Consider the following 13795-nt stretch of genomic DNA (forward strand, 5'->3'; position numbering starts at 1 on the left):
GCGAGGGCGCGGGTGCGCAGGCGGGGATGGTGCGACAGCGGTGACGTGCGGTAGAGAGAAAGAGAGAGGAAGAGAGAAAGGAAGGGAGTGCCCATACGTAAAAGAGGGCTTGGCGCCAGGATTGTTGGCGTCGAGCTCGGCGCCAAGATCCACGGCGTCGAGATGGTTGTCAGTGTCCGTGCCGCCAACGTGGCCCCGAGCTCGACGCCAGCAACGATGGCGCCGAGCAGTGTAAGCTCGGCGCCAACAACGATGACGCCGAGCTAAGGGTCTAGACTTTGAAAACATACCTCCAGGAGTATATTTGTGAAAAAATTTTAAAAAAAAGGCTAAAAAATAAAATAAAAAATCGGGCGCGCAGACTGCTGAATCCTGACCCGTTACTGACGAAAAACGTCAGTACTCCTGTACTTCCACTTCGGCTTTTATTAGGTCTTTGGAGTGAACGGGCCGAGCCAGGCACGATGCCCGTTCCTTTTCGGCCCTGAGAATGTTATGGCCGTCCTCATATATCCGGGCCTTTTGGACACGCACGAACAGACCCCCGTGGGCTGACAACAGAGATGCTACTACCCCGTGGGCCGTCGGCTATCTAAACCATGGGAAAAAAAAGTCCACATTACCTCCCAAAATTTTTGCGAAAGTCTATCTTTCCTCCTCCATGAACTTTTAAAACCGTTTGTTTACCTCTTTGACCGGTTATAAGCGGTTTTCAAAGACGGTTTTGTCTTTTGTCTTTTTTATTTATTTCGGCTGAATCTTTGAAAAATTATAGTAAATCAAAGAAAAATCATAAAATAGAAAATCCAATTTTATTAGACTCCACATGAGTAGATCCACACAGTGAATATATAATATAGGGAAAATGGTGTTCTTGCCCTTACACAGATGTGCAATTGTGATTTTGCCCTCGTTTTTCTAACTTTGTGATTTTGCCCTTAACGGTAGCAAAGTCAACGCGATTTTGCCCCTGGTCAACGCGAATTTGCCCCTGTTTTTAGCGTTGACCAGGGGCAAAATCGCGTTGACTTTGCTACAGTTAAGAGCAAAATCACAAAGTTAGAAAAACCAGGGCAAAATCACAATTGCACATCAAAGTAGGGACAAGAACACAAGAGCCCCAATAATATATTATGTTTTAGTACAAATATTTTGTTGTAGCTTTAGATCTATGTTTTTTTTATAATTAATTCATAGTTGTAGTTTCTATGATCCAATTATGGTGAAATTTTTATGGTGGTATAATTATTGCATGCTTAAATTGTAAGTAAAAAAGATAATGTATAACTTAGCTATAGACTCATTGGAACAACAGACTAGCATTTTCTTCTTCAAAAAAAACAAAGAAAGAAAGAGTTCGCCAAGCCGAAGCCGAGTTCACGGCCCCCTCACGGCCGCACGTCTCCTGTACGGCTGTATGGTATGTACAAAAAAAAATGTACAGCCATCGCTCTCCCCCTCACCGGGTCACGGCTCAGACGCTCTTCCCTTTTTCTTCTTGTTCATCATGGACTCGGAAAGCCAGGGTCCGTGTCCATCTATCCACTCTTTACCCAAGAGATGTCGCCCATGGGCTGAGGCTCCGGCCCCAGGCTTTAGCACCCAATCGGCCCAAGGAATTTGTTCGAACCAACCACCCGCTGGCCAAAAGAAAGAAAAAAAAACTAACGAATATGTTCAGTCGGTTGGTAAGAACGAATGATACCAACCAATTGGCTAATTGCAATGCAATGCACAACTAGACTAAACGGTTGTGAAATATACGGACTCCAGCTTGTAAAAAAAAAGATAAAGAGAAGACATCCTAATTCTAGTTCGTTTGTACGTGAATTGGAAAAGAAAAGGAAAGAGAAGGAATTCTAATCCTAGTCTATTTCTTATCAACCTCTTAGACCTTGACAAATCTATATATACACACGTTGGAGCTCTATGTATAATTATCAATAGTTTTCCATTCTTATGTTTACGTGTCTTCTAATCTCATATGCCTTCACGTACGACGTGTTTCACGACACAAACCGCCATCGCGCAAACAATAATCAGCATGTTCGTTTGGCTGTGGCCTGTCGTAAACGATCATAAATTTTTAGCCAGAATAATATTTTTCTCTTACACAAACCAGTCATCAGTACTTCTTCATGAATCAGCGACGAGACAAATCAGCCAACCGAACCGGGTGAATAATATCACCATCGCAAGTGGCCCCTCGCTACCTGCCACCGACGACAGACATCCGACCGTGATTCCGTGACCTGAATTCGAGCAGAGCCTCCGGCGGACAACCAGATAAGACGGGCGGGCCGGCACGTAGGCAGCCGGCCAGCCGCGCGCGGTAGCCGTGGCCGGGCACGCTCTGGCCGTGGTGGAGCGCGACAGCACGAGCGACCCGTCCACCGGCCGCGTCCTCACGGGCTCCTGGCTGTGGGACTCGTCCCTGGTCCTGGCCGCCCACCTCGCCGCGGACTCCCGCGCCAGGCGCCGCCTCCTTGGCGCCACCGTCGTGGAGCTCGGCGCGGGAAGCACGGGGCTCCCGGGTATCGCGGCCGTGGCCTGCCTCGGTGCCGCGCGCTACGTGCTCACGGACGTGGCCTCGCTGCTGCCGGGTCTCAGGGACAACGCGGACGCCAACGGGCTCAGCGCCGCGCGGGCCGACGTGCGGGAGCTCAGGTGGGGAGATCGCCTCCAGCTCGAGGACGAGGAGAGGGTGGGCGTCGTGCTGTTGTCCGACGTGTTCTATGACCCCGAGGACATGCCGGCGATGGCAGCCACGCTGCGGGGGATGTGGACGGACGAGGAGGGCGGCGGCGGCGGCACGGTGGGGTGGGCGGCGAGCGAGGTGCGGGACAGCGTGCTGGACTGTATGGACGTGCTGCGGGAGCATGGCTTTCGTTTCGGCCGGAAAGCCATGGCTGAAAATACTATTGGTTGATTTGATGTGAGCAAAAGATACTGTTGAAGCCATGGATTATAACCTGCCGCTGCTGCGCCATTCCAGACAGACTGCCGCCTTCGCCGTCTATCGCGTCTCGTTCCGACAAGGCAATTTTCTCAATAATGAGAGGGGAGCTGACTTTGGTTGCTCGCCAAGCTGCTAGTAGAATGTACACGTCACCTTTGACTTTAACGTTGCCTGTGCAGCAAGTCATTTTCACTTTTCATTTTTCTTTGTTGTGTACACTTGTGTATTTGTATATGGCAACTTGTACAACTTGCCCATTCAATTTTCTGCAATTTGTAGTTCCAATTCATTCTTTGTTCCAACTATATATCCAGTCTTTCCTTTCACGTACTTCTATATGCAATTGCCATGAACACGGGTCGACAAGGAATAAAGGGACATTGCAAATTTACAAGCGTGCAAGCGTGGACATGGCCGAGCACGACGGCAGTTTACACTGCCCTGTTCGTTTGGCTGATAAGCCATGACTGAAAGTACTGTTAGCTGATTTGTTGTAAGAGAAAAATATTGTTGGTTGGCTAAAAAAGTACGGCTTATAAGCCAAGCGAACAGGGCCTACAGTTGCAAAGGGCTGCTACAACATATGTTTTCTTCATCATCTGCTGGCTTTTCACTATTCACCACGGCAAAATTCACCGCCCCTATGTTCTAAGGAGCAAAGGGAAAAGAACCCACGTTTCCCAATCCACGTTTTCTGAAGTATTTGTCTAACCAACCCGATCTTTCGACTTCCAGATGTACACTCTAATCAGGACTTGTTTTGTTTTATGAAACTATAATAGCCCTAGAGAACGTGAAAACCGATCTGCAAGGTTCGCGATAACAAAGCCTGAAAATACCTGCGAAGGAACAAAGCTCACAGGGTTAAACAGAATGACAGATGTATGCAACAGTGAGCTGAACGGTGAAGAGGAACACATAATTGAACATGGTGATGCAAATAACGAGTTAAGAACACAAGGCTCTGTCAGAACAAAACCTTCAAAGCATTCAAATTGGTTGCTGTCGTAAGATGGTAGATATTTGACATAAGTCAAGCTAAAAAAATATACTGAGCTGCTGGATACTCGTACCTGGACAGAACCAAGAATATATACTGCTGAATAGTGACGGCCGTGAATGATCATATCAGCAACCATTGCTAGTGGAATTGTGAGAGACATGCCTAGGGTGGCCACCAAGGGAGTAGTCCAAACAACAGAAAGAGCCCTGACCAAAAGTTCCACTGTCAGAATTACCCTGAGTATGCAGTAATAATAATATAAAAATATATTAGCCTTCTTTAACACGTACCAGAAGTAGTCTGATAGTACACTTCCGATTAGGCTATTTGCCACCACCACTTCATCCACTTTAGCTGAGTGGGGCATCGAAAACTTTGGCTCAATGCCTAGTGCGGTTAATGGCCAGACTGAAATATAGACACAATAACGACAATTTTTTACATCAACCAACCATGAAAGACATGCACAATTAAGAAGTTTCCAAAATGTGGTTATATATTTCGAATTTGTACTTTTGTTATATTAATTTGGAAAAGGGAAATAAAATATTACCAATCCACCAGAGAGCAACAAGGGTAAAAAGTCCAAGATAACCAAACAGTTTTTGGACATCAACCTTTTTTCCTTCCTCTCCACAGAATTTTTTAAGCAGCACTGAAATAATATTGAAACAATTAGGGGCTGAATTCATAGAGATCAACTGCAAATAAGGCAAAGTAAAACAACCTACCAGTAAATAGACCATAGGCGATTGCTGACATAAGACCAAACATATCACCTAGAAGAGTCCTCTGTGTATCACTGCAATTGTAAAACTTACATATCAGTAGCAAGGAAATACAGTTGAAAAAAGGAATGAATTTCCATCCCCAAAATCAAATTTTGTTTTTGTCTCATGTTCATCACTATCAAGTCATGCGAATATAAAAATGAAACACTCAATGTTTTGAGTTGTTTTAAACACAAAAAAGAAGTGAAGCCAACTAACTGAACACTACTTGTTGTAAGCAAGACCAAGGATTTTTGAAGAACAGTAAATTAAGCTCCAATGTCATCATCATGCAGTCATGAACCATTGTGATTATCAGAGTATAAAAGAGTAAAGGCCAACAAGTAATAAATCACTCACCCAGATTTGCCTACTTCTGATTCATCAGATGCCCAAGTCTGGCCCATAGTTGTCATTACAACGCCAGCCATGCTAATGAAAACAGCAATCACTTTCGCAGCATTTATGGAGTCTTGGCCAAGTAAAACACCAATGAAAAGAGTGAAGAGTCCTGAAGTTGAAGACAGTACGGTGGTACTGGCAACACTAGTTCTTGCAAGCGCTGCATTCGATAAATACTGCATTCATTCAGCGTAAGAGAAAAATGAGTTACCTTTACCTATCAAAGTATTGCTTTTACGATTGAAATTTAGGATTTCAGGAACATATGTCAAATAATTTTTGAGAAACATATGTCAATAGTTATTCACATGAACATTTCAAGTCCCCTGGAATTACAAATTAACATGCAAAGTCATTGTGAAATTACCTCTGTCACAAACCATAAGGGGCAAAGATACAATCCATAAGTTGCAATCTCCTTAGTGGAAAGTTGCTTGTCCTTCAAAACGCCATCATTCATTTCAGTGATTCCGTATATGAGTGGTTTTGTCTCTTCTACTACAGGAATGCTCACATCAGTGCAATTTAGCACTATAGTTTTCTGTGATTCCATTTCCAACACCTTCTGAAATTCACCATTCTTCAAAGGGGCACTACCACCAAAGGAAGATTTGCTTGCAATTTTTAAAGCACTAGTGTTTCCAGAATGCCGTCTCATTGAATTGTATATGAAGTCTTTTAGAAATGACAAAGGGAGATATATGACCATAAGGGAGGCCCCCAAGTAAGTAATTGCAAACGGATGTTTGTACTTTGTGAATATCCCCTGCACAAGAAATTTAGTTACAAAATGAAAAATTAATATATTTCGCAAGAACTAGAAGCCGAGGCGTTTAAGTGTTTTGCAGTCATTGGAGGTGACGAAAATCTACTACCAGTAACCTCTAATTCTACCATCGGTATCTCCTTTAATCATGTATTGTAGGTGATCAAGCATATCACAACCACCCCCAATCAGCCACAGATGAACTGTGACAACCACCACATGATTATACTTTGACATAGTTTACATGAACAAGCTAGCACTCAAGACTGACGACAGGCAGGTACAAGTCGTTAAACCATTAACAGCAGATTTGACCGATATCCATATGAGCACACATACGTGCAATTTTGGGGGCATTAGCTCCAAACTTATATATACAGTAGAAGGCAAAAGAATTGACTTTTCTTTGCTTTTTTAATGGTACAAATAAAATCCAGTGGTGAAGCCTCGGCTGGATTCAGAATGATGCCAGATGTTCTTTTAAGACAGAAATGATGACAGATGCATAACATTCCCCTGAGAAATTTTCTATACAGGTAACCCTGCGCGTAACGTTTAAAAATGAGTCGAGATGCAGAACAACACCCCCCAAGGCGGTCCGGTTCAACAAAAATAATCTGATAAGCACAGAGCATTTACGCCCGAAACGAAACGAACCAAACCAATCCGATAAGCAAGCATGCATCCCAAGCCAAGATCCAAGAACCTCCAATCCAATCAAAATAAACAAGTAAACAGAGGAGAACGCAAAAAGATTACAGAATCCACACCGCACCTGCGTGACCTCGGCGGAGAGGACCCAAATCAGCACGACGGCGACGATGAGGCAGAGGCCAGCTCGGTACTTGAGGCTGGAGCCCATGTCCGCAGGCAGTCAGGCAGCCCTTGCTCTAGCACTGAAAACTACGGCGAGAAGGGCGGGCGGGCAATTTAAAACCGCGCGCTACCTCACCTCACCACCTCGCCTGGCCCCGGGGCGGCGGGCACACGCGTGCGGTGCGCGAGCCCCGTCGCCTCGGCATCCGCCTCGCTTCCCTCCTCACAGAAAGAGCGGGGAGGGGAAGCGGCGCGGCGCGGGGCGGAGGAGGAGGGGAAGCGGCGGTTTTTGGCCCGGAGGGAGGGAGGCGTGGGCGGGGTGGGGCGGGGGTAAAGCCAGCCGGGGGTGACCTACCCACGGAAGTTTCTACTATTTTGGTGGTGGTCGCCCCGAGGCCTGGCGCGCGCGGGCGCGGGCGCGGGCGCGACCGGAGAGGCGGAGCGGGCCGGGGAGGGACGATGCGCTGGCGCTGGCCTGGCCGCCTGCGTGGTGGATTCGGCGTCAAGCAACGGGGAAACGAAGCGAGGCGTGGGGTGGGGTGCTGGCGCGGCCGTGCGCGTGGGAGGCGAGCTTGCGGTGTGCGGGCGCACGCGCCGGGCGCAGAGGTGGTGGCGGACGGCGAGTTTGGGTGGGAAGCAGCAAAGCAGGTGCGCGCGCGCGGCATGGGGAGGTATTTCCGTATTTGGCTCTGGCTGGCGGGCGCTGGACGCAGCGCAGGTGGTGGTGGCGCTCGGGTTCGGACGGGCGTTGCTGTCCCGGCGGATGCGGAGCGGAGGGGACTCCCGGTCGTTCTCGGTCTCGGTCACATCGCACATACTCCTGCCGTGTGGGGACGCCGGGGCAAGTTTTGGTTGGCCTCGGTCTCTCGCCGTGGCTTGACGTGATGGGATTGGATGGAAACCGACCGGTTCGCTTGCTATTCTGCCGTGCCGGAGTGGAAGTCTTTTACCGGTAAGCCGTTAAAAAAAGCCAGTAATTATACATAAACCATTAAAAAGGTTAACTATATATATATATAGGTGTCACTGTTTTAATTTTTTTTTGTCTTATAGACCATTCCATCTAAATGTAGCGCTAACTGTAGCTAACGGATGGGAGAAAAGACAAGCATACCGTCAGTATCTGAAAACGATGTTGGTCTCCTCTGCCATTCTCACTCCTAGCGTTTTGGCGCCAAAAACTCTCTCTGGGTGGCTCCTATAAATAGACAACACTGAGGTCCCTCCCCCACCCAGTTCCCTCTCCATCGCTCTCTCTCTTCTTCAAGGTCTCTACTACCATGTCTAAAGCTTCAAGCGGCCTTTGGGAGTAGAGGGTAAGGCGGGTCCTTTGCTCCAACTACGGTGTGCTTGCCAATCGGTTCCATCAATAACCACCGGCAACATGCGTCATGTCTTCCATAATTGTCCCTACTTTTCAGTTTGTGTTGCTAACTTGCTCTTTATTTGGCTCTAAAATGTTGGTTTCCGTTGTTTGGTTCATAATCTAGTATTACTTTGGTTTTCAGGCTTGAGGTTGTCGGTGCTATCAGTGGAAGGATGAAATGGGGGAGACTAGTGTACAAATAGTGGCTCCTACAACACCTTTGTCTCATGTTCCTCTTCAAGCAGTGCTAGCACCAGCTGCTATCCCTACTCCCACTCCAATGGCTCTCATCCAGGAAGATGGTCAGGCTGGTAGAGTAGTAGTGCAAGATAAGGTTATGCAGTAGCTCAGATGGATTGAGAAGCTGATCTTTGTTGCCATCTTCCTTGCCTTATATGCAATTATGAAGTAGGGTCATATGTATGTGTGTGTGTCACTATGTTTGTATGCTTGAATCAATGAATGAATGAGTCAATGATGGATGGATGGATGGATGAATGCAGTCCAGAAATATAAAATTCTCATATTGTTCTTTCACCAACATGCAAACCTTAATATATTACTATGGCAGAACCGTCCGAAATAGCATACTTACGGAGGCGCTCGTCTTCCATCAGACACTAAGCACTCCGGAAGCATGCTACAGCGAACGGTGTCCGTCGAGCACACCCCGAGGGAGAACCCAAAAGATCCACATTTTTTCCAAGGATCCAATAATGAGAACGAGTTACAATACCAGTTCATTTCATGCATCCAAGTTTCTTAAAAAGTACATTATTACAATACCAAATACTAGAGTGCGGAATAATAAACAACGGAATTTTAAAAATAACAACTAGCGATAAGAGCGAGGATTCCGTCTGAGCCCACCAGAAGGATCCTCCACACAGAGTTACTCTTCAAGCATCACCTGCAACAGAGGTAAATAAACCCTGAGTACTTAATGTACTCGCAAGACTTATCCGACTATTGGGAATAGTTTCCCGACTCCAAGGAATATGATAGGCTTTATGGTTTGCTGGTTTTCTTTAGCAGAAAGCAACGCTAATAGTGAGTCCTTATTTAAGTCTTATTATAAGCCGTTTTAAATTATCGTCTAGCCAGTCTATGTAATCACCTGTTCTACTTTCAAGCAAGAGTTGAGCAATCAGTTCCATGTCTTCTTCTTTCAACTTTCAGTTCTTACTACGATGCTAGAGTTAAGACAAGTCGTACCGACTCGGCGGCGATTCGTGAACCAATGTGCCCAGCTGGGTGCCCCGAAACACACGTCTCGCTTGTATCCCAGGCATAAGCAGGACTAACCCATCACTCTCCTGTCCTAGGTGTCCAGGTCTCCGTCCAAACTTGGACTCCAAGCCCCCACACCTGAGTCCCAGACTCTGTGTGGTGCAAGGACCTCCACCATCCCCGCCTCCAATCAGTCGGTCCGGAAAGAGTCGGATCCGCGACAAGAGAGCGACAAGTCTTCCCTGCGGCCATACCCAAGTATGCGTTCGAGACAATAGATCTGTGACTTGCCTAGCGTCCTTTGCAACGACCAATCCTTAATCGACACGGACAGGGAAAAAGTGTAACCCAGTCATGCCTCGTTGGCCGCAAGATACAACCACTTACACCCACCAGTACCCAAACCATATCTCTGTCCGGTCACCAATTTCCTTTCCACCATTTTATCATGAGTGATCATATTTTATCATCTATTTGCGAGTAACGACAGGTTACTCACGCTACCGATATCCTAAGCATAGCAGCTACTCGACCTGTACTAGTAGAACTCATGGGTAGATATATTTATACAGGTAGTTTCCATAAAATGCCTGTAACTTAAATGCACATCACATATATATATATTTAGTGATCATAAAAATATGGATTATGCTCCGGGGCTTGCCTTGGACAGGCATCGGGTCAGTAGGGTCAGCACCAACAGGCTCCTAGGCTTTCTCCTACACGAGAATCTCCTCCTCGTACTCCTTGATCACCTCGTCGTACTCTGGCTCACCGACGGGCACGAAGTCTACCAGTTCGTGATCTACATGAAATGATGATGCAACGTTTAATAATACAGTAACAGAAATTCTTAAAATAAAAGTACATCGATTAAACTACTAAGTGAGGTCTACCCACTAAAGGCTAAGCTACATACCATCACCACTAACAAGTATGAAACATGACATTCGTTCTTATAGCAACTACAAGTATTCTTACTCCCAATGCTAATTTACGCAATATACGATAAAGCAAAGGTAATAGCTACTCTATCTAACAACTCATTCTAAGGCTACAAAATTTTCAACAAGTACATAATGGCCTAGGGAACCTACTGTAAAATTTTTATGTCGATAGCTATCACCAATTTTCCACAAATATTCCTACAAATATGAATCTACATAATACCAGGCTTTCTAATTAGAATTTACGAGCCTATCATCATAACAGCTAACTGTGAACTAACTACACTAACAGATAGATGGTGTTTTTGTGAACGTACCAAAATTAGTCTTGTTATTTTTGGACAACTACGCAATTTACTACGATTTATCGAAGTTCAATTCATAACTAAAATAAATAAACATTTCTAATTTACTGGAATTCAAGGAAACCAAATCCTACCCCTCGGCCCAACACGCTGGCTCGGCCCACCATGGCGCGACGCGCGCGCGCGGCCCAGTCGGCCAACAGCCTGCGACGAGGGAAGACCCACGCGCGATGGCAAATATGCATGGACACCCCCAAAGTACTATGTATTCACAGCGAGCTCTAGGACACTATTCCACCAGTCTATGGTTTTACAGCTGCACCCTCCCCTTTCTCCTTCTTTACCGTGGCGAAGTCCCCCGACACCCGTGCGAGCACTAGCGCGATGGCGCGGGCACCGGGCAGTCACGTCGGCGCCACCCGAGCCTCTACTACCTAACTAAGGGACCGATGATTACCTTGGGGACAAAGCGCAGCGATCGAAGGCTCCTCGACAAACAGGGACTCTGGGACGAGCCCTTTCCTCGGTGGTGGTCCCTTCCTTGCGATGGCAGGCGCATTCCCGTTGAAAGGTCCTTGTGTGGTTTTGGTAATTGAGTGACAACCTAGGTGGACTAATTGTGTTTATGTGAGATACACAGGTGATTAGTCCACAGATACATATGTGTGAGAAACATATGCCATGAAGGTGAAAATGGCTTGAAGATGTTGCAAAGCTCACACATGTAATGATGAAGGAGCTCATTGCACATGAGACATGACATTGAGTCATGTGATCAAGGTGGAGAAGATCAAGACAAAACTTGGCTTGATAGACCGGTTGCAAGAGTGAAGGGCAAGTCGGAGGCTTTGGAGCGATGGATCGTGTGGCGGTGAAGCTTAAGCAAGACTTGGCGTCGATGGACGAAGGCAACGGTGAAAAGCACATGATGTCAAGATCGATAAACCAATATGATCACGTGATGATATGAAGTGGATCATATCATTGTTGATCATATTGATGCATGTGTTGCATCAACATTGGAGGAGATGGAATGGAATGCGCAAGGTAAAAGTATAACCTAGGGCATTTCATTTCACCGGTCATAGGTGTGTAGAAAAGTTGATGACTGGGTTTAGGATAGATGGCCATACTATCAAGAGGGGCAAACTTGTTTGCATATCGGTCATCTAGTGCCACTCGAGTGATCTAACTTTACATCGTCGCTAGGATTGAGTGGCGTGGCAAGTTGAGTGGCTAATCCTTTGAAAAATAATTGTGAAAATGCTAACACACATACACATGGTGGTGTACACTTGGTGGTGTTAGCACATTTACAAAGGAGATGAAGTTGAAGTTGATGTGGATCAACTTAGCGATGTAACGGAGGTGAGAGAGGTTTGAAACTCCACCGGCGGAGTATCCGCCCGTAGAGCACGGACAGTCTGACGGTGCCACCGGCGCCCTATATAGAAAAGAGAGGTCATAGAGTGGACCGAACTCTGGTCATGTAGTGACCGGACGCTGGGTTCCAGCATCCGGTCAGTGATGGCAGACAGCGTGTAGGCGTCGGTCATCGACCGGATGCTGGCGCTAGAAGTGACTGGACGCTGACTGTGTGCGTCCGATCAGGGTGACATGTGATGACGCAGGCAGAGCAGAGAAGCTAGAAGTGACCGGACGCTGGTGCTACGTCCGATCGCGACTGACTAGACGCGTCCGGTCATGTCTGGTACCTTACTGGAAACGACCGAACGCTGGGGTTGCTACGTTCGGTCAGTTCAAGCTGGTGCGTCCGATCGTCAGATGACTGTTGAGATCGGATGAACAGCGTTTGAAGAAGGGGACACATGGCGTGCATCGCATGACCGGACGCTAAGATCCAGCGTCCGATCGATCGGACCGGAGCGTCCGGTCATCCTGACTTTTGCCCAGTGAAGGGGTAACGACTCTATTTGTTCGTGGGGTTATAAATAGAAGCCATGGTTGGCCTTGGGCTAGCAGCTGAGCACACTAGAGCCTTGGTGGCTTGTGTAGTAGTGCTTGGGAGCCCTCCATCTCACATATACTTGATAGTGATCATTCGATTGTGTGAGAGAGCGGTTCTAGTGTGATTGCATCGTGAGGTTGCATCGAGTGGCACTAGGTGATCGAGTTGCAAGCTGGTGGTGCTTGTTACTCTTAGAGGTTGCCACCTCCTAGATGGCTTAGTGGTGGTCTTTGTCAAAGCCCGCAAGAAGCTTGTGTGGTGCTCCGGAGAAGAGCTTTGTGAGGGGCATTGTGCTCACCCCGCGAGAGCCACGAAGAGCAACTCTAGTTGAGCGTGTCATTGAGCTACCCTCACTTTTGGGGTAGGTTCTTGTGGTGCCCAACGTGCAGGCTTGGCGGGTGATACCAATTAGCCGCCGAACCACCAAGTGAGCGGTCGATACAACGAGGACTAGCGTGTTGGCAAACACGTGAACCTCGGGAGAAAAATCACCGTGTCAACCTTGCTCTTTCCGTTGGTTTGCATCCTCGTTACACAAGCTTATAATTACTTTTGCATATATTGTGCTTGTGTAGTTTCTCTTATAATTAGTTAGCTTGTGTAGCTTACTAGTTACCTTCTTGCTTGTGTAGCATAGAAGTAGCTCCCTTGCATGGCTAATTTGGTTTGTGTAACCTTGTTAGTCACATTACTTAGTTTGTGTAGCTAAGTAATTGCGCTCTCTAATTTGGCATTGGTTGCCTTGTTATTGAGCATTGCTAGTGAGCTTAGGTGGCTTTGTGCTTGTGCTTACTAGCTTGTGTAGGAGCTCCCTTGTTGCTTGAAGTACTAGCGGCATAGGTTTGTGTGACCTTGCTTCTAGAATTGGTTAGGTGAGCTCTAGCTAGCCCGGCACCTTTGTTGCTTAATTAATATCTTTGGAAGGTGCTAGAGAACATAAACAGAGGGGGGGTAGTCTTGGCTAGACCGATAGTTTTAATTCCACACTTGTTTCGGTTAGCCGACGTGATTATTTTTAGAAAGGACTATTCACCCCCTCTAGTCCGCCATCTCGACCCTACAAGTGGTATCAGAGCTAGGTCTCTCATTTGTGGTCTTCACTGACCTGAGATGATGGCAAACTTTGGGCTAGAAGTTGTTTGTGACACACACATTTTTTATGGCACACACTATGCATAGTGGAAACGTCATATGCTTGATCATTTCCGTGATTTGGGTCCCAAGGCATGGTGGATCATTGTTGTTGGTTTTTCTCATGATGC

At 46.7% G+C, this 13795-nt stretch overlaps 3 protein-coding genes across 3 annotated transcripts; 1 reads left to right on the forward strand and 2 right to left on the reverse strand.

The window, feature by feature from the left end:
- The first annotated feature begins 216 nt into the window (after positions 1-216).
- LOC136492429 (uncharacterized) lies at positions 217-3336 on the forward strand. The gene is made up of 2 exons (XM_066488446.1): positions 217-231; positions 2312-3336. Exons 1-2 carry the CDS (start codon positions 217-219, stop codon positions 2927-2929), a joined length of 633 nt encoding a protein of 210 aa, XP_066344543.1. The 3' UTR covers positions 2930-3336.
- A 150-nt stretch (positions 3337-3486) lies between these two features.
- LOC136493851 (uncharacterized vacuolar membrane protein YML018C-like) lies at positions 3487-7408 on the reverse strand. The gene is made up of 8 exons (XM_066489983.1): positions 6676-7408; positions 5502-5900; positions 5093-5310; positions 4694-4764; positions 4516-4617; positions 4253-4370; positions 4033-4168; positions 3487-3798 (listed from the first exon to the last, which is right to left on the reverse strand). The coding sequence occupies exons 1-8, from the start codon at positions 6760-6762 to the stop codon at positions 3733-3735; spliced, it is 1197 nt and encodes a 398-aa protein (XP_066346080.1). The 5' UTR covers positions 6763-7408; the 3' UTR covers positions 3487-3732.
- LOC136492430 (uncharacterized) lies at positions 7068-7532 on the reverse strand. Its single transcript, XM_066488447.1, has one exon. It carries the CDS (start codon positions 7530-7532, stop codon positions 7068-7070), a length of 465 nt encoding a protein of 154 aa, XP_066344544.1.
- Between the last annotated feature and the right edge of the window lie 6263 nt (positions 7533-13795).

The sequence above is a fragment of the Miscanthus floridulus genome, chromosome 11 (assembly GCF_019320115.1).
Source record: "Miscanthus floridulus cultivar M001 chromosome 11, ASM1932011v1, whole genome shotgun sequence".
In the NCBI taxonomy this organism is placed as follows: domain Eukaryota; kingdom Viridiplantae; phylum Streptophyta; class Magnoliopsida; order Poales; family Poaceae; genus Miscanthus; species Miscanthus floridulus.